This window comes from Copidosoma floridanum, unplaced genomic scaffold (assembly GCF_036245765.1).
Source record: "Copidosoma floridanum isolate Cflo_tuat_1 unplaced genomic scaffold, Cflo_Japanese_pri ptg000030l, whole genome shotgun sequence".
NCBI classification, from domain to species: Eukaryota; Metazoa; Arthropoda; class Insecta; order Hymenoptera; family Encyrtidae; genus Copidosoma; species Copidosoma floridanum.
The window spans coordinates 6,552,596-6,578,922 of record NW_028321907.1 but is presented as its reverse complement, the minus strand read 5'-3'; the positions used below and the strand labels follow the sequence as shown (position 1 = coordinate 6,578,922).

General features: G+C 37.9%; 3 protein-coding genes across 4 annotated transcripts; 2 read left to right on the top strand and 1 right to left on the bottom strand.

Annotated features, from left to right (window-relative positions):
• Positions 1–229: 229 nt before the first annotated feature.
• LOC106646219 (uncharacterized) lies at positions 230–6,059 on the top strand. 2 transcript variants are annotated; one of them, XM_089596650.1, is made up of 13 exons: positions 230–392; positions 677–1,296; positions 1,381–1,493; positions 1,568–2,785; positions 2,863–3,074; positions 3,145–3,273; positions 3,350–3,660; positions 3,748–3,878; positions 3,945–4,034; positions 4,213–4,317; positions 4,388–4,473; positions 4,567–4,820; positions 4,892–6,059. In XM_089596650.1, the coding sequence occupies exons 1-13, from the start codon at positions 243–245 to the stop codon at positions 4,998–5,000; spliced, it is 3,528 nt and encodes a 1,175-aa protein (XP_089452776.1). In that variant the 5' UTR covers positions 230–242; the 3' UTR covers positions 5,001–6,059. The 2 variants fall into 2 exon arrangements, 1 of the variants encoding a protein (XP_089452776.1); XR_016293345.1 differs by lacking the exons at positions 4,388–4,473; positions 4,567–4,820; positions 4,892–6,059 and having other exon boundaries at positions 3,748–3,826; positions 4,213–4,281.
• On the bottom strand, positions 5,126–6,396 carry Gip (hydroxypyruvate isomerase-like protein Gip). Its single transcript, XM_014362198.2, has 4 exons — positions 6,051–6,396; positions 5,811–5,983; positions 5,622–5,741; positions 5,126–5,537 (listed from the first exon to the last, which is right to left on the bottom strand). Exons 1-4 carry the CDS (start codon positions 6,362–6,364, stop codon positions 5,350–5,352), a joined length of 795 nt encoding a protein of 264 aa, XP_014217684.2. The 5' UTR covers positions 6,365–6,396; the 3' UTR covers positions 5,126–5,349.
• A 6,394-nt stretch (positions 6,397–12,790) lies between these two features.
• Positions 12,791–26,037, top strand: Sln (monocarboxylic acid transporter silnoon). Its single transcript, XM_089596372.1, has 9 exons — positions 12,791–12,892; positions 12,955–13,337; positions 13,802–14,268; positions 18,194–18,337; positions 18,417–18,824; positions 19,206–19,368; positions 19,462–19,875; positions 20,019–20,239; positions 23,514–26,037. Exons 1-9 carry the CDS (start codon positions 12,791–12,793, stop codon positions 23,702–23,704), a joined length of 2,493 nt encoding a protein of 830 aa, XP_089452498.1. The 3' UTR covers positions 23,705–26,037.
• Positions 26,038–26,327: the final 290 nt, after the last annotated feature.

Genomic DNA, 26,327 nt, shown 5'->3' with positions numbered 1-26,327 from the left:
CTTGATTAATACTTTATTCCCCCCTTCCCATGCTTGAGGTAATACTGAGCTGTTTGTTTCGCATATTTGTACGATTCAAATTTTCCCTCCACATTGCACAGTGTTTACCCCTTGCGAGGAAAAAATGTTACTAACAAAAACACCCTGAAGTTTGGCAACTCTGCAAAAGCTAGTTACTCTCTTTCCCGCTATCTCTGAGAGAGAGAGAAAAAGAAAACAATCGCGTGCGCGTGTGCAACCCGATGCAACTTGTTGCGTTTATGCTTTTCAAGAATTATTATAAGTTGCAATTTTATGCTTTTTTGTGCACCGAATGTATTTATTTAACGATCCTACAAGAACTTGTTCATTTTAGCTGGTCACAAATGGATCACAATTCTTCAGAAGTTGGTGTGAGTATGCATTGTATTCAATTCTCAAGGCAGTACGTTTCGTTGTCAGATGATTCAAATAAGTACCTTTGTTTTCGTTTGTGTTTTCAAATTCAACAGCAATACAAGTAATGTTAAATGATGATGAAGTTCGACGTTGATATTACTAGAGAAACAAAAAAAATTAAGCTTTTTTGTTTTCTTTTTTTTTGTGACGTATTGTTTTTGTTATCTGAAAACCTTTATTTATTTGAATTTATGTGGTATGTCACAAAGATCAATGTTTGATAAAGCGTAAGTTGTAGATAAAATTTGGAGAACTTCAAAAAGAAGAACGTTACAAAAAACTTGAGAGGAGTTTAAAGCTAACATTTATCAAACAAATGGAACAAGCCAAAACTCACTTGGGTCAAGGTTACTGTATGTCTCCTACTTGGCCAAGTTTATCAAGTATCAATGCAGACACTATGGACACAACTGCTGCAAATCCATCGCTACAAGTGTCAAGGGTCGGAAGTGAAGTTGTATCGTCCAGTAGCAACTTGCACAAGGCACTGGTAGTTAAGAGATACACCAACCTGCCAATTGCCACCTCCAGTGTCAAAAAGTTTCCAATAAGTGACTTTGACAGAGATCGAGCCATTATGCCACCTCCTCCTGTCACCTCAGTGTACTGTAATCATCCAAAAGTCACAATTGAAAATGATTCAAAGGGCACACAATGGAGTCAACTAAGTAAGAGGAGCAATACTGAGAGGGAAATCAGTGAATCAACTAATGCAAACTCGTCAAATACCTCTGTTCATCAAGATAATAGTAATAGTGTCTTCCAACAAGATTCTAAGGCTCACAGAGTTTTCCAACGCTGGAGAATTTTACTAAATGACCATGGAGAGATGATTATAAAAGGAACTTTAGCAGACTGGTAAGACTTATCTCATTGACGCATTCTTCATAACATTAATTTCCTTACTCTCTCTAAATTATAACTCAAAGAATTAATTTACAGCGGGAAAATAGCTAGGAGTAAACCCATCATGCAGAGGTTATCAAGGAATAAAGTAAAGTCGGTTTATAAACACATTTATCTTTTAGATGGTAACATTGTAGATGACAGATGTGGTAATTAACATGATTCTAAAAATACCGATTCAACTACTTTCATATAAGCTAAACTAAAAATAATCACATTTTAGAGTTACCAGAATACGTTCGTGGAAAATTTTTCAATGGTTTTCCAGATGATTGGGAAAATGTACATCAGTTATGGAAGAACTACACAGCTAAGGGCTGCAAGTTATCATTCAGATGGCCCACTCCCATAACTGATAGTGATGATGATTTAGCGACTGAAATAACCGATTTCACTTTGTTTAAAAACAAAGATGTCGTTTCTAAAGAAGCTGTGCATCATTCAAATACTACCGTGAACAATGCTACATCATCAGGCTATTATTCAAAATCTCAGACAGACAGTATCCAGAATTGTGGCAAATCGAGTGCAGAAAAAGTCGCGGTCAAACCATCTGAAACAGTAAACAAAAAAGTACAAGACTTGGCAAATGATTCTGAAATCAAAGAAGTTGATGTTAATGGTTTCAAAGAACATGATGATTGTAGCAATTCTAAAGATTGTTCAAACTTCAGTAACAATTGCTCTAATTTAAAGTATTCTGCTTATTTACATGAAATGTTACAAGAAGATAAACTTCGTGTGATACGTTTGAATCTTGGTGATAAAAACTGCCCTCCCGAGTATTTGGATAAATTTATTCAACTCATTGACTGTTTAAGATATCTTTTGTCTTTTACGCCAAGCAGTGAGATGGATACTAAATGTCAACTACAACATTGTTTAAAGTGCAGTAGTATTGCGTCATTTTCCGAATCTCAAGAAATCAATGCAGACGAGCTTTCAAGTAGTTCAAGGAAAAAAAATGAAACTTTTAAACTCGAAGAAAATCGCCAAAAATCAAATGACAATGTATCCACTGATCCAAATAAAAAGTCTCGGCTTGATGGAAATTTGAATCATCCCAAGACTGCAGGTCGTGATGGTGAAGTTGTCATGACTGATTCTTCAGATAGTGATGCATACATGGGTATTCCAAATATCCCTGTGCAACACATTTTGAAGCCTAGGACGAGATCTGAACGTTACAGAGATGTGAAAACTCGTATGGCAGGGAAAAAAAAAGTTCAAAATGAAAAGCAGATAGAGAAACTGGCTCAATCTGTTCATGGTCAAAAATTGCTGCCACATGATGATTCTAGCATAAGCATAACAGAAAATGAATATGAAAGTAGGCAAATGAGAAAAAACGAAATAAATAATAGATCCACTCTTAATAAGCAAACTCCCAAAAGTCATGATCCACTTGTCGAAAATGTTAATTGTAATGATGATAGGAAAGGTAAATATTTTATTTATTCATTTTTTAATTTTGTTTAATAGTTGTGAGAATTATAAAGTTTTTAAATTTATTTCTAGGCATTGTAACCACTTATGCTAAAAGTATTGGTGCTGAAAATGTAAATCATAAAACAACTCCTAAAAAACGGGTTGCAGAAAGACCAAAACCGATTATTAAAAGTAACGAGATAGTAAATATTGATTTAAAATCTAGGGGTTTATCGAGAAATCCAAAAACAATTTATTCAGATGTCAGTATTGTTAATGAAGATGTTCCCCTTAAAAGACAAGTAATTATTTATTCATCAAAAATACAATTGTATAACCTTCCAAACAGTTACTGACAATTTTATTTTTCAGAAACTGTCGCATATTGATATTGATGATAACGAAAAAAACGATAAATTGACAGATGATCTGATGAAGCATCCTTTTCTTACTTACGACTCTGAAGATTTTTCTGATGAACATGATAACTCAAAAATAACGGTACGATTTCTATGTAAATCATACATTATATACGACTGAATAAACTATGTCTTACCAATTTTTATCTTTAAAATAGTCACAATCAAGTTATGTAGACAAAGGCCGTGAGGAAAAACATTTGGACGCTTTGAAAAAAACTAATGGGAATAATGAGAAAGTTTTACAAGAATCATCAAAAAATCAAAACAAAAACACAGAAGAACAAGAACGAAAGTCTAGATTATGCTTGAAGAAAAAAAAAGTACTCACAAATGAGAAGGCACTAAAAAGTGAGCCATTCGGTTCTAAGGAAAATCCAAAGTTGTTAACATATTGGATACCTTGCGTCATGTATGAAAATGAATTGAAAAAGAAAATCAACTTGGTATTTGAAGGAAAATTACTCAAGTAATGTATTTTACCATTCGTTTTAGTTTGCAATGTACTAAATTTTTAGGATGACTGGAATATTTTATATTTACGTCTTGCTTACAGCGAAGCAGGACATGTTGTTCACCGAAAATTCACCACTGACCCTGTAATAAAAAGACATTCGGCAACACTAGTTGAAACTGTAAGAAATGAATACTTTATGCTAGTTGGAGGCGTTAATGATACAAAACATGGTAATTTAATTATATAGCTACTGAACTAAAATTTTTTTTAAATATTATTATTTGGGCTCTTCTTAGTCGTGCCAAAGGAACTGCTGAATCACTGTCGGACTGGATGTCCTGCAAAAATTGAAGAATTTTGTAAAGAATGGAAAAAATTACTGCCAGGTAGCAAAATAAAAAAAAATAAAAATAAATAATTATTTTTTTATAATTTGAAGAAACATTCTTAGTAGTTCAAATGACATGCGTATTCTTAAATTTGTTGAAATCTTTTAATAAAATTTTGAAATTATTATGTTACGCATGCAAAAAAAAAAATAATAAAAATAAACATCCATAACAGTTTTAGAAAAATCTATCAGTATGAACAATACATCTATTGATCTTTTGCCAATACCAACAAGTTCGCGTGGACGCAAGTGCGTACCAACTTTACACTTTTGGGAAGGTAAGCAATTAAGTTTGACAAAAAATTTTTACTCGACTTAAGTAATTCAGAGTTATGATTTTAATTTTAGGAGAAAGATTAGTAACTAAAGACTTGCACACTATTTATCAACCAGGAGATATGTTTGACAAATCGTTGGTAAATCAAACGCCTTTGGTAATTAGAAATTTAATAATATTTAGTATATTCAATCAGCACCTACATTTTTGTTGGTAGTTAATGAATTTGTAAGTCATTAATTTTTTGCAGGCTTTTAATAAAAAGAAAGAAAATAAAAACGAAACCAACATAACAGAAAGTAATATGAGAAGCTCTGGGAGAATAACAAAAGAAGAGAACAAGCTGTTGAACCGAACTCCGGTTAAAGTGCCAAATAAGGTTGATGATTCAACAATCAAAACACGAGTAAATAAAGAGATACCAGCAGAATCAACTTATAACTTGAAATTACGAAACAGAAATTTGCTCGATCAAAAAAAAAATGTTCAACAAAATTCGAAAACGTAAGTAAACACCAAATACAAATCTATGTTGACATGCAAAATTTTAATTAAAACAAATTGTGCAAATCAAGAAATTCACGACAATTACGACCTCCGTCAAAAATTGTATGGACATACAACGAGAATCAGAATCATTATGATGAATTATTATCAGATGACCAATCCTCTGTTGTAAAGTGAGAAGGATTTACGAAGATGGAATATCCATGTACAGTAAAATTACCAAAAAAAATTTTATTTTCACCAGTCTATCAAAGTATTATATAATAGTTAACTAATATTTATTTAAGTATTAGTTTGTCAGAAGAATATTTATTTTAAAGGGTAACTGGTAATTTATTTGGCCACGCGCGCCCACTGATAATAAGTTCTGTTTATGATTGAGGAGAGTTTTTGCAGTAGATTTTTATACTCTACAAGTGCTTGAAATTTATTAACAATGCTGTTACGTTTATTTATTTATTTATCAGTGAGACTTTCGATTGTTTTGTTTATTTACAATGGTATACAAAGCAACAGCATTGACAGTTCAGAGATTGTATCCAAAACTTTTTATCCACATGAGTCCATCTGAACTGCTTGTGCGTGGTTTGTATTCTAGGCCAATATAATCATTGTAGCCATGTTTTTCCAACAAAGAGAATACATATTTGTAATCTATCTCGCCAACAGTGTCTGGTTCATTTCTATCAGGCACTTGAGCTACTTGGATGTGACCTAAGATTAATTAATTAACTTATTAAATTAACTACATTAACATAAATTATTCTTTAAGTGAGATACTCAAAAAATTTTTTTTACCAATGTAAGGAAGATATTGTTCAATCGTATTCGTAATTCTTCCAGTAGTAAGCTGCAAATGGAAAATATCCATAAGCAGCTTTAAACGAGGGCTATTGATTTTTTTTATAATATTCAGGGCTAAAATTTTTGAAATTTAATTTTTGAAACGTTTTGTATTCATTGCTGCGAGAAATGTACAAAAATTACCTTTTTGAAAATTATTCATGTAATAATTTGGAACAGTAATATCGTTAATTGGTTCAATAAGTCCTATAATATTTTCAGTTTCAAATCTGCTGGCAGCATATCTTAAATTACTTTCATAAACAGCATCGTTTTTATGTGTTGGGTTTTCTACTTTTCCAGCCATAACGTGAATCCTGGATTCCATGTTTCATGAGACAATTATTGTTCTATGTAAATATTTGTAAAAATCAAAGAACTTACTTATTACAATCCAAGGCCTTTGCATATTTTATTGTCTGTTCAATGCTACTTTTAAATTCCTCTTCCTTTCCTGGAACAGCAGTGAATCCAAGTTCTCCTTTCGTTGTATCACCTGTATATACATTAATGAGAACCTGTTGGACATTTGCCAGTTCCTTTGCATCAACAACTTCCTGCATGGTGAAACCTAATGGAAATCCAGTTTCGACGGCCTTAAATCCAGCATTTTTTGCCAATTGATACCTGTCAATAATCTTTGCTTCCTCTTGAAACATAAAGGACAGGTTACTGCAAAACTTAAGAGCCATTTTCATTCCTTTCTGAAAACAAGTGATAACAAGATGTAAATAATTTTATTTCAACTAGAAATCTATGTTATAAACGTACATTATATAATGTCTTTTATTATCAGTTTTATCGTAGTCTTATCAGCTGCATTTTTCTTAGCAAGTAATCGTTATTTCTTTGTAAGAAAAGAAATGTTACAGTAGTATTGGAGCTATTTCTACTTGTGGATGTACGTATGCACGCATAAATTAAATCTGTTAATCTATTTAAAATGACACCAAAATTTAAATATTTTTTAAATTGTTGCTCGGCTTTCCTACGTTGCTCATGTTCGAAACGAAGTATTTTTTTCCCCTTAAGTCAAGTAATTTCGCATACGACACACAACAAATTATAAAAAATTACGTTTATCGAGACACTCCTGTTTTTTTATTGTTGTTTTAAGTACACATATGCATTGCCAAATGTTTTGATTTTCAAATTGTCACTAGTCTATAGTTACAAACGTGTAATGAATCTCAGAATTCCGTTTTTTCAATGACGCTGATTTTTTACAGTCCTGAAAATTTGCATCAATTTATCAAAAAAGCCTTCGCGAATCTAAATTTTAAATTTTAATTCAGAAGTAATTTAACTGGACTAAATGTACACACATTTAAATTACGGTCAGCGCCATCTAGCGGCCTCTATTTTTTGTTTATATATATATAAAAAATTCTGTCAAAGATCGACGGCCGGTAAAATATACGGTACTGTTGTGCCGACAATAAAGTAAGTTCCCTGCCACACCGACACGATAGACTAGTCGGTAAAGATGTTCTGATTTTATCATTTTGGTAAAGAGAACACGGTGTAAGATATACACTCGCCGTACTTTGATTTGCAAACCGCGAAGTTTAAATTCTTAAATTTTTTAATGACAAATAAACATAAAGTATGATTTTAAGATTGTTCAATAGTTGTTAATATGATAGTTGTTTATCATTATATTTTTATTTTATGGTTATGGTTGTTCCTCGTGTTTTAATACGATAAATTACTTCAAGAATTCAAACTTCGCGGTTTGCGAATCAAGGTATGGTGAGTGTACGTGAAGTTATGTGTATAAGTAATTATAGTAATCACGACTATAGTTAAAAATTAATATTGTCTGGGCTGTTTGCGGCAAGTATATACTTTATCTTTTGCCCGAAAATCAATCTCCAAAAGTATAAATATTCCACTTATATAGTTTAATAAAATCGACCACATGGCACTACTTAGTAGTGATTACTATAATTACTACACATAACTTCACGTATATTTTATACCTTATAGAGCCTAAGGGGCCCACTTTTAGCAAAAAAATCGAGGCCGCTAGATTGGCGCTGACCGTAAATTAAATATTGTGTGTACATATAGCCCAGTAAAATTACTCCTGAATTAAAAAGTTTCGATTCAAGGGTGCTTTTTTGATATGTTGTGTATCATACTCAAATAATACTGTATGCGAATTTTCAGGACTGCAAATCATAATTTGACTGGCCTGCGTCACACTGCGCCGTCCCCACCCTAGTAACGATCAGGATTTTTGTTTTGACACATTTTTTCGGAGCTTGCGGTGCAAATGCTTTTCCTCAAATTTACAATTGTATGTACGTGAACAAAATTTAAGAAATGAGTGTGTTGCATGTAAAAATACATACCATTCGATGAACGATATAATGCGTATACTCGAAAAAACTAAAATAAACCTATCGAAGCTGACTGAATACCCCTTTACCTCGAGCCACTTGAGTACATTCTCTGCGAGCTTTCACGCTGTATACATAGGTATATCAAAAAGTATACCTAAACGCCATATGTGGTGTGTTGTCCTTTTTTTTTTTTTTTTAATTATTATTTATTTTATTCGCGTATATGCATGTATATCATACGCTTATCGACGGATACAAGGCAAAGCAGGAAACAATCCTAATACCACGATTTCGAATATTCTTCGTTTATTGCACATTTAAAATTGCGCTTTAAAGTCACACTTTGGTTAATATTTTATGAATTCGCTACATAAGCCACGCAAAGCAAAATATGATGCCTTTGTCACGCGAGATGACGATGCGTCATTATATTACGCGTTTTTATCACCATCCCCACTCTCATCCCTTATCCTCCGCTCGAAAAGGGATGACGCGTTTAACTACATGTACGCGAGATGAAAAAAAAAAAAAAAAAAAAATTCAAATAGGTACAGTATCAGTGATCACGTTTCTCCGCGCTGCATCAATCATGCTACTGTTACGCAGAGAGGGGGAAAAAAAAAGAAGAAGCTAATGATGAACTGCGAAGCCTGAAAAATAAAGCTAATGGAAACTGTCGGAGTGACGAGAGTATACGATTAACAAATGGAGATTGTGCGGTTGCTCGTCAATTGGGAACGAAAAAAAAAAAGAAAAAAAAAAAAAAAAAAACCGAGCTCAAGTTTTCCGATCGCTGCGGTAAAAATTTAAATGGAAACAATTGACGAGGATATAAACACTTTTGTTAGAGAACAATGAATAGTGAAAAACGAGAAGTGAGTATGGTACGGCGACCAAAAATAAATGAAAATATACACGTTATACAATATGTGGGTCGACAATCTGTTGGGTGTCGATAATTGTAACCATTGCATTTCACATATCCATAAAGAGATATACCTACGTATTGATTGAAAAAAGTTCAAAGCGATACCAAACAATCGTTTTACTTCTAACGTACCCAACACGAAATAATCTTGTTTTTTTTTGTTTGTTTTTTTTCATTCTCCGTTGAAATAAAATCTTGGATGTAATAGTATGTTGTGCCTACTATTTCATATTCATAAAGTACTATGGAATATTTTCATCCGTAGCCATAAAAATTACAATTGCAAATTAAACGATCATCACCGGACGCGCGTCTCTACGGATTCTATTCAGCACCGCTGGCTCTCGTCGCCAGTGCGACCAATTCAATCGACAAAATAAATCCCCCCGAATATCTTATCGTGAACGAAATAAAAATAAGATCCATCAGCGACAAAAGATACACAACACGAGTATCGCCGCAAGCTCTTTCCCCGCCTCGGAGCTTCGGTCAGATAATCTCGATCGTCGCATCTATACGAGTTGTATACCCTAGAGAATAATCATCATAAGCAAATTAACGTAATACAGTATATATAGGTACACATTGAAAAGCAGCCTCGCAAACCGAAAAATGTCTTCGATCCGCAAGCTCGACAAAGAGGGACCCAACATGTATTTGTATATACACCTTACATTAAATACCCCATAAGTATATTACACATGCGAGTATAGGAGCAAACGTGTGGGCTTCCAATCCTATGTTTATATCGATCGAAAGTTTTCCGCTCAGCGACACCCCATGGGCGCATATGTATACGTATATAGGTGCCGGGGAGCTTGCGCATGCACAGTGCAAGCGCAAGTGTTACCCGAGAGCGTACAAATACAAGAGTAGGAGGCATTTTAATATCATTCACGGCTGGGCAGCTCTTTCTCTCGCTGCAACTCGCTCGCGCTCGGCCGCCTACAGCTGTTTGCCTCTATACGTATGTTATCCGTAAAAGTCCGCGCGTGTATATTGTCCCTTTGTCTGGCCTGTTTCTCTTGTTTGTTTTTTTTTACGAGTGAAAAAAAGGAAAAAAGCTCTCTGCTGCAACAACGAAGCTCCAAGACCACACGGGAGGCAGAAGAAGAAGAAGAAGGCGAAGAGTAAGGGTAGGCTTCGTGTGCCATTTTTTTTTTTTTTTTTTTTTTTTTTTTTTTTTTACGAAAGGTGTAGGGCAAAAAAAGCTCCGAGTTATCGAAGCACGCAGTGCTTTCAAGAGGTCGCGTCAAGCACGCTCAGCTGGTGGCTCCTTGTGTTGTTATATACTTGTGTGCGCCAGTACTCCGTACAGAGGGTGGGTTACGGGGTATTCCTCTATGGCTCCGCTCCTTCTTCTGTACATTATCATTGTTGTACCCCCGATTGGATGATGTGCCAAAATGGAGTGATGCGCGTTTACGTGTGTGTTTTCGTTTGTTTGTATCAGTAGCCACGGGTGCTTGCACAGTAGGTTCTTGTCCTGTGTTCCTGTACTCGTTGCAAGCTACAGGAGCTTTTTTTGGTAAGTACAGCATACGTTTCAGTACAGTGGCTTTGTTTGTTTGCTCGGCGATCGTACATACGTGTATAGTGTGTGCGCGCAAGTACAACGAGGAAAAGAAAAAAATACAAAAACAAACAAAAAAAAAAACAACCGAGGGGATGAAGAACACGAGATACTAATTTACGTGTACTTGTACCATAGTAGAGTGCAAATTATATGGATACAGGGTACATAAGCACAAAGTTGGGCAATGGCTGGGACAGAGAGGAGGTGTGGGAGCTTTGCGTTTTGTCGGATTAATCGCTTGTGTTGTTGGTTTTTTTTCTTCTTCTTTTTCCTACTCTTCTGCCGAGCTGATGTAACTACATTTTTCCAAGCTCGCTCGCTCTGTGGAAAAATGTGTCGTTCTTCCTTTTGATCATTCGGTAAGTCCGGCCGAATTGCTCAAGTGTATTTCACTACTATACCTGTGTTTTTCATATTTTAATTGGACGGAAATATTTTCGTCATTGGCCACAGCAGTTATTTTATAACGGGTTTTTTTTTTTTTTTTTTTTTTTTTTTTTCTCCCAATAGTATCCGATGTATCATGCTTAAAAGCAAAAAATAAGTTATATTACACGTTACGTGTACGTACACGGGACTTTGTAGCTTTTAAATTCGATTAAACTGTGTGTCGTATAGCAGTGACAAATACTTTCATCAGACTTTCATTGAGAGCAGTATCTAGGGGTGATGACATTGATCGCCTTTGAGGGTATCATTATTTTGGTAAAAGTGTCATTATACTCGTTAGGCGTGCAGCGAAAAAGAAAGAAAGAAAAAAGCACGAGCTTGCGTACATGCCCACTCTTTTAGGTGTGAAAACTGACGCGGACACTGTCATGTACGTGTATATAGTATACATCGACGGCTTCTCGGTGTATATAGCACTACAATGTATCTGTCAGCGAAATCGTGTCAATTGCTGGCATTCCGCAAGGTCCGTTCGCTGCACGCTTGTTTCACGTGACGACTCCAGTAGGGGAAAAAAAATACTGCTTCTACGAGTAACTCTTTTTTTTTTTTTTTCTGTCTTTTCGAATATCGATTTTTCCTTTTTTTTTCATTACACGCTCCAAAGCAACAATGCATACGAATTAGTTTAAATTTCAAGCGTCTCGGCGATTTAAATGTGCGATCTCACGTATGCATATTTTTGTTTGTCACTCCAATAATAAAAAAAAAAAAAATAAAAAAATCCAAACTTAATGTTACAGTTCGAGCGCGTAACGGAGGCACGTGCTAAGCAATCGAACCAACGATAACAACCGCAGGAGGGTCCAATAACGCAATATCGCAGATGAGAGGAAAATAAAGGCATTTTGCAGACACTCCTCTATCTCATCTGTGTACGTGTTGTCATGCCGATTACATCTCCAAGTTCTTGATTTTGCAGGTATGGCATTTCTTTTTTACTACTCCTGAAAAATTACCGATTTTAGTCCAGGAAAAGTAATGTTTTATTCTAGACTAGAGCATATCAATTGTTTTTTTTTTTTTTTTTTAATTTAGTATAAAGGTGTATTATTTTACCTTTCAAACCGCTAAGAGAAGAGTCAGGCACGTTCATAAACTTATTTTTAAGTATATGGCTAAATAAATATTATTTTTCTATCGTATACGATTGTTTACCTTTCCCCAAACTTTGAAAATAGCTAACATAATGAAGGAAGCTATGAAAAATCCCTGACATATCTCATTGTTGGCACTGCCTGCTTCTCAGGTAGGGATCGTCGACCCGCGCAATAAAACGGGTGGAAAAAACAAAAACAGAAAAGAAAAGAAAAAAGTATAGGTAAAGTCACGCGTACTTTCTTCAACACCCTATACATATACACGCAAGACCCGATGTACATAATATATATGCGTATGGATATTATTCGCAGTGCACGCGTGTGACACATAAAAGTTGTGACGTCCAGAGTCTTATCGTCGCTATGTACATATACACATCCCGAGTGGGCGTTCGTCTTATTCGTATTACACGTATGCATAAGTAACGATGTTCAAGCTATTTTTAAACGCAACGCGTGTAAAACAACATTAATTTCCTTCGATTCGAGCCACAGAACTATAGAGAAAAAAAAAAAAAAGGTCTAATACCGATTTTCCCCCCTTGTATGATTTCTCCAGTCTCGCAAGCGGCACCTCCAGAGATAGCAACGTAGCAGCAGCAGTAGAGGCACGCAAACGGAAGAAAAAAACAAAAAAAAAAAAAGAAAAAAAAAAGAAAAAGGAAAATATAATTATATTTGCGACCGAGCTGGCCCGCAGAGGCACCCACGAAGGCGGTCCAATGTATCCCGGTTCTCGCGCCGGCCGTCGACCCGCGAGCAGTAGCAGCAGCAGTAAGCTGATCAACAGCGAGGCCGATCCCATACTAGCCGGCCCAAACGAAGCCCGTGGTTGCAGTAAGCGCGAAAACACCGGCGGCCATAAAAACGGCACGAAAAACAAAAGTACGATTTTCGCCCGGGACAAAAAGTCGCTGGTACCATGTCGCTGCCGCGCGAGTGGAGCCACACCAGTCACGCCCAGCAACAGCCGGGGGTACAGATCCGTAAGGCCGCTGCCGTCAAGGCCACCTCGGGCGGTGACAACGACTACTACCAAGCGGATGGCGATGGCCTGTTGCATCAGTACAACTCGTCGTCGCTTACCACTGCCACGTCCCAGGAGGCCATACCGAACAACCACCACGGCTTTTACCATCACGTCCACCACATGCACAACAATGCCATCGACGAGAACATGAACAATCACAATCAGCTGGGCTCTCTCTTCTCCATACACTCGGCGCCCGTCTACGACAACTGCAACGCTGATTCCGACTCGGCGAAAAAGTTAGTATCTCGAGAACTTTTTTTTTTTTTTTTTTTTTTTTTTTTTTTTTTTTTTAATTGAACGTTTAATTGCTACAAAAAGCAATTAGCTTATAATATTATATATAACGTTTGACGGTGTTTTTCCGTCCGGGTGACAAAACACCTAGAGTTAATGATTTTTTGGGCAATCGCGATATTTAATTTATTCTTTGCTTGGTTTTCCACCTTTGGAGCCGTCATCCAGATGACGACACCCAATTGCATCCAAATTAAGATAAAAGGGGAGCTCTGCCACGTAAAAAAGTGATTTTCAAGAAAGAGCAGTGGGATTGTTTTTTTTTATTTTATTTTAAACGTTGCACGCATTGTTTGATGGTGAATGGCAAATTGCCGATGGTTGAATTAAATATCCGTAAAGCTACGACCGAGGAAAGAGAAAAAAGGAAGAAATGATTAATTGTCTTGGCTCGTGTGTGCGACAGCAGCCACTACCTGCACGACTACAGGCCGGCCTCGCTGGTGGTGCAGACAACAGCCACGTCGACCCCGATAGTACCCCCGCACCTGAGCCCACCCGAGACCCTCGACGACGAGGACAACGACAACCTGCTGACCATCTCCTCGCTGACGGCTCGGCCGCTCATAGCCAAGTCGCGCGAGTTGCAGGGCTGCAAGCGCACCTCGGCCCTCGGCGGTAGGGCCCGCAAGAAAAGCAAACAGCCGAGGAAAAAAAAGACGCGCAGGCAGGTGAAGGTCAGCTTCGAGCCCCTGGACGGTGGTTACGGCTGGGTCGTCGTTTTTGGGGCCTTTTTCGTGCAGTTCTGGGTCGCCGGCCTCGTCAAGTCCTACGGCGTCCTCTACGTCGAGGTCATGGAGACCTTCACCGACGCCTCGGCCTCCCTCGCCTCCTGGGTCCCGGCCATACTGTCCTGCCTCTGCTTGGCTTTGGGTGAGTCAAAGTTGCCGTTGTTTTTTCATACATTACATATACCCCTGCAGGATGTTTTTCCCCCATCACCGGCAAATCAACATTTTCCAAAAAAAAAAGGTTTAGTTTTGTCTCCCTATCGCGATTCAACGGCGAATAATGATTTTCCCAACCAACCGTATACGTACATCCATCAATCCTGTAGTACTCATCGCCGGTAATGAATATAGAGGCCAACCTCGCCGATGGCCAGCGACGATACGATTGATTTTGTGTATACTCGGCGCGCTGTCGCTTTCTCGCGTGCATTTGACGTGTAAGGGCATTTTTAATTGTACCCACCACAAAAGCTCTCGATTGAAACTGATGATGCTCCAACCGGATTGCCGGACGTATCCTTTTTTTTTTTTTTTTTTTTAGTCGCGCAGTTGAAAATAAATTGAAAACCATGTCGAGGCATCTACTCTTTTTTTACAATATGACATATTCTTTTGCGCGTATAGTGTGTGTCCTACTCCATCTTTCTCTGGTGGTTGCTCGAGCCTATGGAAACGCGATGATAATCGACGTAGCCTTTTATTTCTCATTGGCTCGAGGCAGAGAAAGACCGACTTAGTGCATTATTTTTGCTTACGCTGTATTGACTTTTTTTAATTTACTTTTTTTTTTTTCGTTCATTGGGAAATAGAGTGCGTTGCAGTACTTTAGCGCTATTGCGCACAAATGTTTTTTTTTTTTTTTCCAAAGAGATACCCAACACACGTGCGTCATCAATTTTCCCTGCAATTTATGTACAGAGGTGCACTTTATTTCCTTTTTTTTTTGTTTTTTTTTAAATATTTACTCTCCATATATTGGAATCACGAACAATAGATGGCCAATCAATCACACACGTGTGAAAAAAAAAAAAAAAAGAAAAAAAATATTCCGACTTTGCGTCAAGTTCACGAATCAGTGAACATCTCCCGTAACGTACTTCCAACGCAATTCGTGACCGCGCCAGCGCATCATGCAGTTTGGCGGTCCGCTTTTGATTCTTTTTCGGTATTTGTCGGTCATCCGAGTGCACGAGCTTTTAAATTTACGTGTACGTGTATATGCATATATGTATGGAACAATATAAGCGATGAGATGCACAATTGTGCTGATATAATGTACGTGTAATAAGTAGTTGAAATCACCGGGAGTGCAAGCGCAGAGTGCCAGCCGAGAGGGAGCGTGGGTCGAGGTCAAGGCCTGGCCAAGGTGCAACGAGAGAGGGCGCGGGAAGCTTTGCTGGGCCGGTGAATTTTGCCGGTGCATAATACACGTTTTATACAAGTGGGAAAAACAAAGTTTGCCCATTTATGTACTATATGTACGCGTGTAATTGGATCGAAGGTGTTTTGGATTATTTTGTTTCTCGGGAGTTTGTCGAAAAATAACGCGACTCTTTTTCTAAAAAAAAAAAAAATATGGTCATCAGTGATATGAATACATTTTGTAGTTTGAGCAGAACAATCGGTAGTTTTTCGTTCAACGCAAACGATTTTCCTTTTCCTGAGAATTTTTCGCTATGGACCAGGTAAATCATCGCACGCGCGCAGCTTTGCACGATGAATTTTGTTGGCGTATTTTTTATGAAATACTCGGTGGTTTTCATTGCGAGATATGACGTCAGTGGTCGAAAAATTACGCGCTTCCTCTCTTGAGGACTTTGAAAAAGTTGACGGGAAGAAAAAAAAACGAACATTTTTTTTTTTTTTAACGACCGATTGAGTCTAAATTTAGTTAAGCAAAAACAAAGTTGGAAACAAACTTGGAAGTGCGTTAAAAAGGACCGCGTAGTTTGCCAAGAATAAAAAAAAGTAACGAGAATAAAAATAGAAAAGAATGAAAGAATAAATAATAATAATTTTAAAAAGAAACTGAAGGGGCGTGGAGGGAAAGGGAAAAAAAAACTAGAGTATCGCTTCAGCGAAGCGGCAAAAAAAATAAACTTGGAAGCTCCGGGGTAATTCATTTCCTGCCGCTGTATAATACACTGTTGTTTTCGCTTTCACGCAGACCCCAAAACTTTTTTTTCAATGTCGAGTATGTGTGTATGGCACAGCTTGTATTCTGTACCAATATGAGCTAGCGAGAGAGTTCGTGCGCGTCCGATATTCGAAGGGCGATTTTGTTCGCGTAGGGAATCGACGCGAGTTCCGGGGAATCATGTAGGTTTTGAATGAAAATCTATTTTGGCGTATAAGGTGTATCAAAAGCGACGAAAAATCAGTCCAAGTTTACTCATGATTACTCATATTTTACGAAAAAAAAATTTTTTTTAATCATCGAAGCGAATAAGATAGAAATATTTTTTTTTATTTAAATTTTACCAACATTTTGTTGAGATTAATTCAAGTTAAGCATGTACGTAAATAGTACTCAAGAAACAAAAATGCATGGATTTAAAAAATCGGTGGAGGCAAACTCGGTCTAAATCGTTTCATTTTAACTACCTTTTATGTCCGCGTTATATACCAGTAAGTACCAATACATAAAAATGCTAAGAAGATATTATGCCTCTGTACGTTTTTATACGCGCATTACATAAAGTAAACTAGGACGTAAAAAAAGAAAAAATAATTACCTCTTCGTTGTAACCACGTGGACTTGCGAAAATTATCTACTTTTTAAGAGTGAAATATTTAAAAAAAGGTGAACAGGGTCTTTCAATTAATTTTCAAAAAGACAGTAAATTCACCAAGTAAAATTTATGATTCCAATTTAGAAATTAAAATGCGCTCTTATAATTAAAATTTATAGCCATATAAACTGACTGCACACAATTATTTGCAAAATAATTCGAAACAATAAAGATATAAAAACTTTAAGGCCAAAACTCTCGTTTTCCATTTTAAAGTGCAGGGGCTTAATTTCCGCACTGCGCAATTTCCCGTGTGCCTCGACTGCTTCTTATGATTTTACATTTTTATGAAAATGCAGACGAAACGCGAGAACTTGACGTTTCTTTCCTCCTAGAAGCATTAAAGTGTTACGTCGCAGGAAACAACGTACACTTGTAAAACTGACGAGCTCCTGCTTCCTCCGGATCGTATGAATTAATACCGCATTGCAGCGCGCACTATTTACCGATCGGCTTACCCACATCGATAACTTTTTTTTTCTCCATCGAGTCAAACGGGAAATCAAATTTTTTTTTTGCCGTCGTGTCCCCCTAGAAATTAAGACTCTCAGCTTTTGTCATGTTCTTCTCTTCCGATCGATCAGCCAAGTATAGATCGACTACCGCGAATTACGCAATTGAAATAGGAAAAAAAAAAAAAAAAAAAAAAAAAAACATCATTTTCCCTCTTTCTCGTCTTTAAATTAATTTCCTTCCGGCGTACCATACGAAAAAAAAAGAAAAGAAAAGGGAAAATCAATCGCCGGTAAGTGCATGTATAGGTACCCATGATCTAAGAATAGCCGTGCGAGTCGATAGCTTACTTCTCTCGGACGCGAAAGGAAAAGAAGCTCCAAGAAGGTTTCAACAATTATAAGAAAGGTAGAAGCGAACGATTTTTATTTTGTTCTCCCTACAGAGCTGATTACGTCAGCGTTAAGCTCGCGAGACGATTATACGCCCACATAGGGGCACTCGCAAGTAGGTTGTCTTTTTTTTTTTTTTTTTTTCTTACTCTGTACGCGTAAGTAAATACACACGGGTAAATTCGATTATTCACGACTACACGTGTGAAATATAATTACATGTTGTATACGTACAATGTGTAAGGAGGTAAGCGGGTATAACTACCCCCCTCTCGCCTTTACAGGTATATATAGCGTCTCGATGCAACCGAACGAAATACCAATGACATAACCGCCTAAACTCTTCGGATCAATATCAGAAAAAAAAAAAAAAAAAAATTAAATAAACTAGCAGTTATTGAAAAAAGAAAAAAAAAAACGTTCCCTCTAGCACCCGTGACCAGCATGCTGAGCCAAAAGTATAGCTGCCGCAAGGTGGTGTTCGTCGGTGGTTTGTTCTGCTCCCTGGGTCTGATCAGCAGCTACTTCGCGACCTCCTTGATCCATCTTCTTTTCACTTTCGGCGTCTTGACCGGTGAGCGATGAAAAGCCTATCTCTGTGAACAAAAAAAAAAAAAAAAAAACAAAAAAAAACATTATGTGGACTCGCACAGGCATCGGCGGCGGTTTGTCGACGACACCGGGGATAATCCTCGTGTCGCAGTACTTCGACAAGCACCGAGCCCTGGCGAACGGCATCTGCGTCTCGGGCACGGCCGCGGGCAGCTTCGTCTTCCCGATGCTCATCGAGTTCCTCGTCGCCAGCTACGGCTTCCACGGCACCCTCCTCATCCTCGGGGGCTGCATGCTGCACGTGTGCGCGAGCGCCAGCCTCTACAGGCCCCTCGAGAACAACCACAAGCCCGAGGAGGACGAAGCGCGGCCCAACGAGGACGCGGAACAACTCCACCACGAGCAGAGCCACGACACCAGGCAGAGACTCGAGATGCTCTTTGCCCACGACCAAACGGCCAAGAACAACATGGTCAACGAGCTCTTCCACCAGAACTTTCGGGCCAACGGTCAGTCCTCGGCTTTCCCTCCTTGTTTGCTTTTCATGCCTGTAGACTTTTTTAATCCTCGATACTCTACTGTTTAACAAAAATTTCACCAACTCCAAGAGCACATTTCATACCTTATACTCTCTATCTCTGGCGTCACGTAAAGACTCGAAGCCATTCTTTTTTCCTTTTTTTCCTTTTTGTTTTTTTTTTTTTTTTCAAAGTTTACGTAATCGGCACATGTAAGAAAAACAAACTCCGGACACTTTACGTAACCCTCGACCCTATGTAGTCTTTACTTTGTTTTTTTTTTTTTTTCGATCGTTTTACACGATGTATACATGTGATCTGGGGGATGGAGGGGAAAAAAAATGTATGTAAAACGTACGGCTGTGCATTTAGAGCTGGCGATAGACCTGACCGACAGCGAGGAGGAGAAGGACATAATGGGCGAGGGCCCGAGCGTGAGGCCGATCCCAAAGATCCGCAGCTCGAGCATACTCCACAGCGTCGAGGACCTGTCCACCGACTCGACCTGCTTCTACAAGTCCCGCTCGTCCCAGAGGTCGCCATCCCTTACTTGTAACCATAAAAAAAAAAAAAAAAAAAAAAAAAAAAAAAAAACAGTGTACAAGTAACACAGTGCTCCGATCGACAGGTCGTTGCGTTCGTCGGCGCTGCTGGTCTGCCCTGGAGGTCCTCGCGACAGCGCGGGCGACGTCCCCGCAACAACGGCGAGCCTCAGCCAGCCCCAAATAGCCATTCGTAATTTAACGGCCGAGGTGTGCGCCTCCAAGGAGTCCCTGGGCCAGCGGATCGGCCGGTACATCGATCTGAGCCTGCTGCGCGAGTCCCGCTTCATACTCATGTGCCTGTCGGTGAGCCTCATGTCGACCGGCAGCCCGTACATGCTCTACTACCTGCCGGCCTACGTCCACGGGAGCGGCTACACGAAACCAGAGGCCGGCTACCTCGTCGCCGTGTCCGCGGTCTTTGACCTCTGCGGCAGACTCGGCCTCGGCTGGCTCTCCGACCTCCAGCTCTTCGATCGCAGGAAGGGATACATCGGCAGGTACACACAACCGTACCATCCAACTTGACTCTTGTTTTTTTTTTTTTTTTTTTTTTTTTTTTTTTTTTTTTTTTTTTTTTTTTTTCTTTTTTTTTTTCCCTCGCGCCATATATACAAGTACGTTTGTGTTTCGCGTCCACCAGCATCGTAGGGGCGGGTATGGCCGTGCTGATAATACCCCTGGCCCACTCGTTCTACGTCCTAGCCGTGTCCGTGGGTATCTACGGCCTGTGCCTGGGCTGCTGGTTCCTCTTGGTTCCCGTGCTGCTGGCAGATCAATACGGCACCGACAAGATATCCTCCAGCTACGGCCTCGTTCGCATGTTCCAGAGCGTCGGTGCCATCACCATACCGCCACTTGCAGGTAAAACATACACACTTTTCTCCATCGTGCATCTACCTCCTTTTTCGGCCTTTCGAGATTCTCCTTTGTTTTCACATGTTACAAATGGGGTTGGCTGGCCTCCAAAACGCGCGAGTCTTTGGGGGAGGGCATCAATAACGTACAAAATATACATTTGCTCGTCGAATGATCGGTATATGACTATGTGGCGTGTATTCTTTTATACATATACGATATGTAGCGGGCAAAATTAATTGCAGCGCCACATGGGCGTGGGGCAGCCGAATGATTTTCAGCCGAAAGCCGAGTAAATATTTATTCGGAAAACACGGTTTCGAAGGACGATCGGCGTATCGATTGAACAAACGGTGGGTCCCTCCGCGCGTCGGCGGTTCAAACGAGATAATCGAACGGAAATATAAAGGACACTTATAAATAGCCCCGAGAGAGAGAGAGAACCATTCGAGGGCTGACGAAAAGCTCCTCCTCCGAAGGCACCAAATATACGCATCGTACACGGCGAGAAAGCTCGTGCACATGCCCACGCGGGGGAGAGCTTTTAAGCAGCTGTAGATGATCACTCCTCGTTTTTCGCAGATATTGTGCTTCGGGGATATATTCGGGCACGACTGTCATATTAGCTATACTTGTGACGGCAATTAAATTGATAAAAAAATTTTTTCTTCTTCTTTTTTTTTTTTTTTTTTTTTTTTTTTGGCCAAACGAGTACAGTAATTGTCTTGCCGATGTTGGCTCATCGCGTGTCCCGAGGGTATAATATATTTATTCAAATGAGGGTACGGGATAATGAGGCTCTAACTTTAATCTTATCCTTAACATTCATGTGTATGTGTATATACCGCACAGTTTTGTAGGTACTTTATCTGCTCGGTTTGTGGATTAAACTTACAAATTGACTAATTTCCGAAGATGTAGGACCGATGGCATTGAATGTTTTCTTTTTCAAATTACACTCGTGTATCCGAGTACATGTTTGCAAGGACACGTTCCGTCGAATCTGCGAGTAATTAATTTGTCATTTTTGTCTTGTCCCTGACATCATTGTTTTATATTCTTGGGTCAATCGCTGGTGCAAATTTTTGTACGAAAAATCGTTCAGCCTCACGTGACTATACCAGCACATACATTGATAAGTATCAAGCATATATACGTGAAACTATCGTCTCATAGGTACATGTAGACAAAGTTTCATCAATGATTCAAGCAATAACAGCGAGCGGATCTACTGATAAATGAAAGGAGCTCTATACACCTGCCATTGACTTTATATTATTATTTTCCCTTTGGTACTTAATCATCGTAATTGACTTTTTGTTTTCACGCAAAATGAACGCTCATTATTAACAATCAACATTTCAACTGGCGTTGAAAGGCGCACGTGAAAAATTTATCGCGCATATACCTCGTACAATGGCATTCCTTGCATTACCGATGTGGACAAATGCTTCTTTGGAATTAATTAAATCGATCGCAAAAGTGAACTCGCCGCGCACACGTACATTTCTCTTTTTCTCTTGACGCTTAACGTGGCGGGTATTAATCGAAGGAGGAAGCAAAAAAAAAACAAGAGTAAACGACGTTTTGCACGTGGGATGAATATTTTCCCCGCGAAATCGACGCTACGGGGACGTATAAGCGAGGATCCGATTTCAGGTCTCGTTGAGCCGCGAAAACGAAGCGAAAAATTGATCGCGTGGCCTTGCGCGCGGTATACAGCAATGAATAAGTATTTGTCGTCCGTCGACCAAAAGGAGGGGGAGGGAGTCCTCGTGAGCTTTTTTCACGCGTGTAACTGGACGTGCACGTGTGTCGCTTTCAAACGTTGCTTCGGAAAAACGTATTTGTTCTACAAATGCAAAATCAATAAAAAATCATTTGTTCTCTTTTTTATATTATTGCACGTCAAAGTAGATATCTTGATTATTTATAAAAAAAATTTAATCAATAAATGAGTAAAGAGCCTCCTCGATTCGTGACAAAGTCACACAAAAAAAAAAAAAAAAAAGAAGAAAATCGGTAATCGGTTGTTCGAAACACTTTTCGTGTGCAGTATATACGTAAATCGTTACGCAACGCGATTACCGCGTCGTTATCGAAATGACAATCAACCGCGATTACGTGCGTGTTAATCGTTATTTGTCCCGCAAAGTATGCGATGACATTCCGATAAAAATACTGACGGCCAGACGTATGCTTGTGACGATAAACATAAAGAGCAGTAGGCCAATCCAACACTTGACCCACATTTGGTAACAACATGTCTTTCTTTCTCAAACTATCCGTGTGGTTGGGCCGGTGGGGATATACTTATACGTGAACCTGAAATAATAACGATGCTGTGGGTTTATTTGCATGAGTATCTATTTCCATCGTCGTCGCAGTAATATTTACGAGCTTGGAAATCCGTGAACTACTTTTTGAAATAATTAATTAAAAACATAATTCCTTATGAAATTTAAAAATTACATAAAATATAAACTGTTTCGGTGTTCGTTAAATAACCAAAACTCTTTCAAAGTTTGATGAAACAAAAAGTGTGTTTTGAAAGTCCTACGGTTTTTGCGTCCACGAATTCATAGTACAATATACAAATTTCTCACTGCAAAAGGGCAATAAAAAAGATGTGTTTGTTCTTCATAAAATTTACCATTTTTACGTATTTTGTCATTGCAATTTCTGGTCTGGTGGAGACACGAGCAGCCGTACCTATAAAACAAATCAATAATGTCCCCCTCGATAGGATTCGCGCTTTCGGTTGAAAACACATTCACATCTCTTTCTCGGCGACGAGAATAACGATGACGGTATCGGAGAGCAAACAATTCCGCAATTAGCCGAAAGAGAGCGAGCGAGATCTCGCGAAGACGATAAAATGACTCCAAACCGGGCGCAATTACATTTTTCGATCGACTATATATGCCCTTCTCTCTCCTCGTATACATCGTTGTTATAGGGCACTTGTCGTTGACTCTGTTTCATCCCTTTTCTTTCCACTGTACCCTCGTTTGGAAAGTTTTTCCAATGGCTTCTTTCGCTCCATTGGCTATTTTTGTCCTTCAAGTTTATTTTTCCCCTTTTCATCTTTATTTGGTGGGCATAGAATTCTATAAAATAAAAAAAATTCTAGTTCTTCTGGAGTAAAAAAAAAAAAAAAAAAAAAAAAAACAAACAAACCCCACGGTATGTTTATATTAACACACGTGAACCCGTTTTACCCTTTCTGGTATTTTGTCCAAGTAAAAATATGTATATAAACTTGGTGCACACATTGCAGGTTTGATGCGCGACGTGACGGGCAGCTACAACATATGCTTCCTGTTCATGGGCACGTGCATGGTCCTGGGAGGTCTGCCTCTACTTCTCGTCTCGGACGATCCCAAGAACGTGGACGAGGAATCTGACGACAAGGACGCGGTAAAGGTCGACGTAAGGGACGCGGACAGCAACAGTATGACGAAAGAATAAAGAGCACTTTTTTTTTTCTTTTTTTTTTTACATATCGAAGAGGAGGCAAGTGCTCAAATAATTGGCGTGTAAAATTGTGTGGCTATCTGTACTTCCTCTACTGTTTTTTTGTGCATTTTTATTTTTTTTTTACGAAAGCCAAGCTCCTGGATGCGTGTGGCTTGAAAGTTGCGATATTCGAGTTTTTTGCTGGGGATGGATTGATTGACATTCTCGTCCAAGCTGCGTATCACAGGTACACAGTTATGGATTGAAAAATTGTCGTCGGCTCGTCAAAGTCGAGTATTTGTCGCAAAGACAGCTGGAATAATTTAAAAATCAAGAATTTTTTTCGTAAAGTTAATTCTAAGTTAAAAACAACGAACTATACTTATTTACTATCAAATGTAGCTACACGTGTGTAGCGCATATATAGCTGTAAAGTTGAACAAAACAGTTATATTTTAGTAATTTTATACATATATACATACGTTTATTGAACGACATATGAAACACTGGGAGTTAATTTGAAAATTAATTGAGAGAAACACCGACGTAATGTGTACGTACACGTAAAGTTTACTTTGATTACCAAGACTTTGATGTACCTAATCAGTTTACGTGCAAAAACGTCGACGACGAATTATACGTATATCTGCGAAAGTTTCAATTAATTATATGCCTTTCATACGTTACGTTCTGTGTATATCAAAGAAAGCCATCTTTTTAACGGCGAAAGTCGACGATAACAACTACATTAAGTTAAATTAACCGTGGTTTTTTCTTATGAACTGATATACCTTATATAGTAATATTGTGAAAAGTTACCAGATATTATTTCAATGATATCAACAAACGTTGAAGTACGTGTAGTTTTTAAGTGTTAATGTTAATCGTTAAAAAATAACGAATTAAATTTTACACTTTAACGATTTTGTGATTGTTAAAGAGTAATCATGAAAATCACTGAAATACATTCGTCCACAAACGATGTTTTTTTTTGCAAATAAATGAGACACGTTATCTCATCATAATGGAACAAAAATCAAACGACCTATTAGTATCGTCAAATTTAATTTTGTTGCTCCTGTAAAAAGGTAGGAAAAAAAAACTATTGATTCCACTTTGGTAATCCCTATCTATTTTTTAAAAAATAGCTACGGTAAATAATGGTTTTAACAAATAGCTGTATAATTCCTCTATCTATGTTTTCAATGAATTTTTCGCTTTTCGAAAATCTCGTTTCTCAAGCCAGACCGTATTTACAGTTGTGATTTTGTCGTTAGCAGAAAAGAGAAAATATATGCTGGTACTTAAACATTGTAATTTTCGGAGGAAGCAAGACAAAATAATACTTAGTGTCCAATTAACCCCAAGTCGTTGTTTTTTGCCGAACCGCATCGAGACGTTCTTAAACGCGTCTCCTAGTCGTTAATTGTGCTTGCGCATATGTTTATGTCATACCGAAAAAAAAAAAAAAAAATTATAATTTAAAAAAAAAAGAGAAAGTAATTATTTGTAAGACGTACGTTACGTGTTTCGAGAACGTTGTGTCTGTGTTGAATTATGATGACATATTATTATTGATTAGCGAGTCACGTTTTTCTCCCACGCCTGCATATGTAGGTATATACTCTTAATACCAGTACGTATATGAAAAAATACACAAATCGACGACTAACTCAGTGTTGAATAACTGCCGATAACTCAAACAAAAAATCAAGCCAAATTTTTTCCTCATATACACGTACACCTTGTTATACCGATATACGTATCATTTTGTATTTGAATGCGAAAAACGCGATTTCATGTTCAAGTTGATTTAACCAATCAATCTCGAAAAACTATTTCAACAATGATATTTTTCATTTTTTTTCTTAATAGTCCGATAGTACGTACACTCCAAGATCAAGGACTGTAAAATCATTTAACGTTTTGGATATTACTTTGAAACGCAAACAAAGAGTTGTTAGATAATAATATTTGAATATTAGATTAAAAAACTCATGTAGCATCTTGATGCAGTATTTTTACGAAGTTTTGAAAAAAAAAAAAAAAAATTAATAAATAAAAAAATATTGCAATTGATGGAATAAACAGCATACATAAAATTGTCGTTACATACGACGAAACGTTGGTTGAGACGCATGTGACACTTGTAATTGTATTTTTTGAGGAACACAATGAAAAACGGATTGAAAAAGAAGGCTATCATACTTAATTAGGCGTTTTATCGAGTACATATTATAAAGAAAAATACACACACTACTTCACTACGAGCGAAATGCACTTTTAGTGAACTAAGCAATGATTTGTAAAACCGTGACTTTTTTATGATGAAAAAAAACAACAAATAAATAAATAAATAAATAAAAATCTACGAACGCGCGAAGCCAATTTTCATGGAGGCCTTCACGTAAATAGATAGGTATCTGATTTAATTTCTTCCATTTTTGAAAATGATTTAGTACTAAAGAAAAAAAATTAGTTAAACGAGGAAGACGAAAAGAAGGAAAAAAAATGGAGAAGAGCGCGTGTTTTGAATAAATTTAATGGCTGTGTTAGGGTGATGACGACGAGGCAGGGAAAGTTAGTTAAAAAAAATATTAATTTACTTCTCAAGTAAGTACATAATATGTGCAAT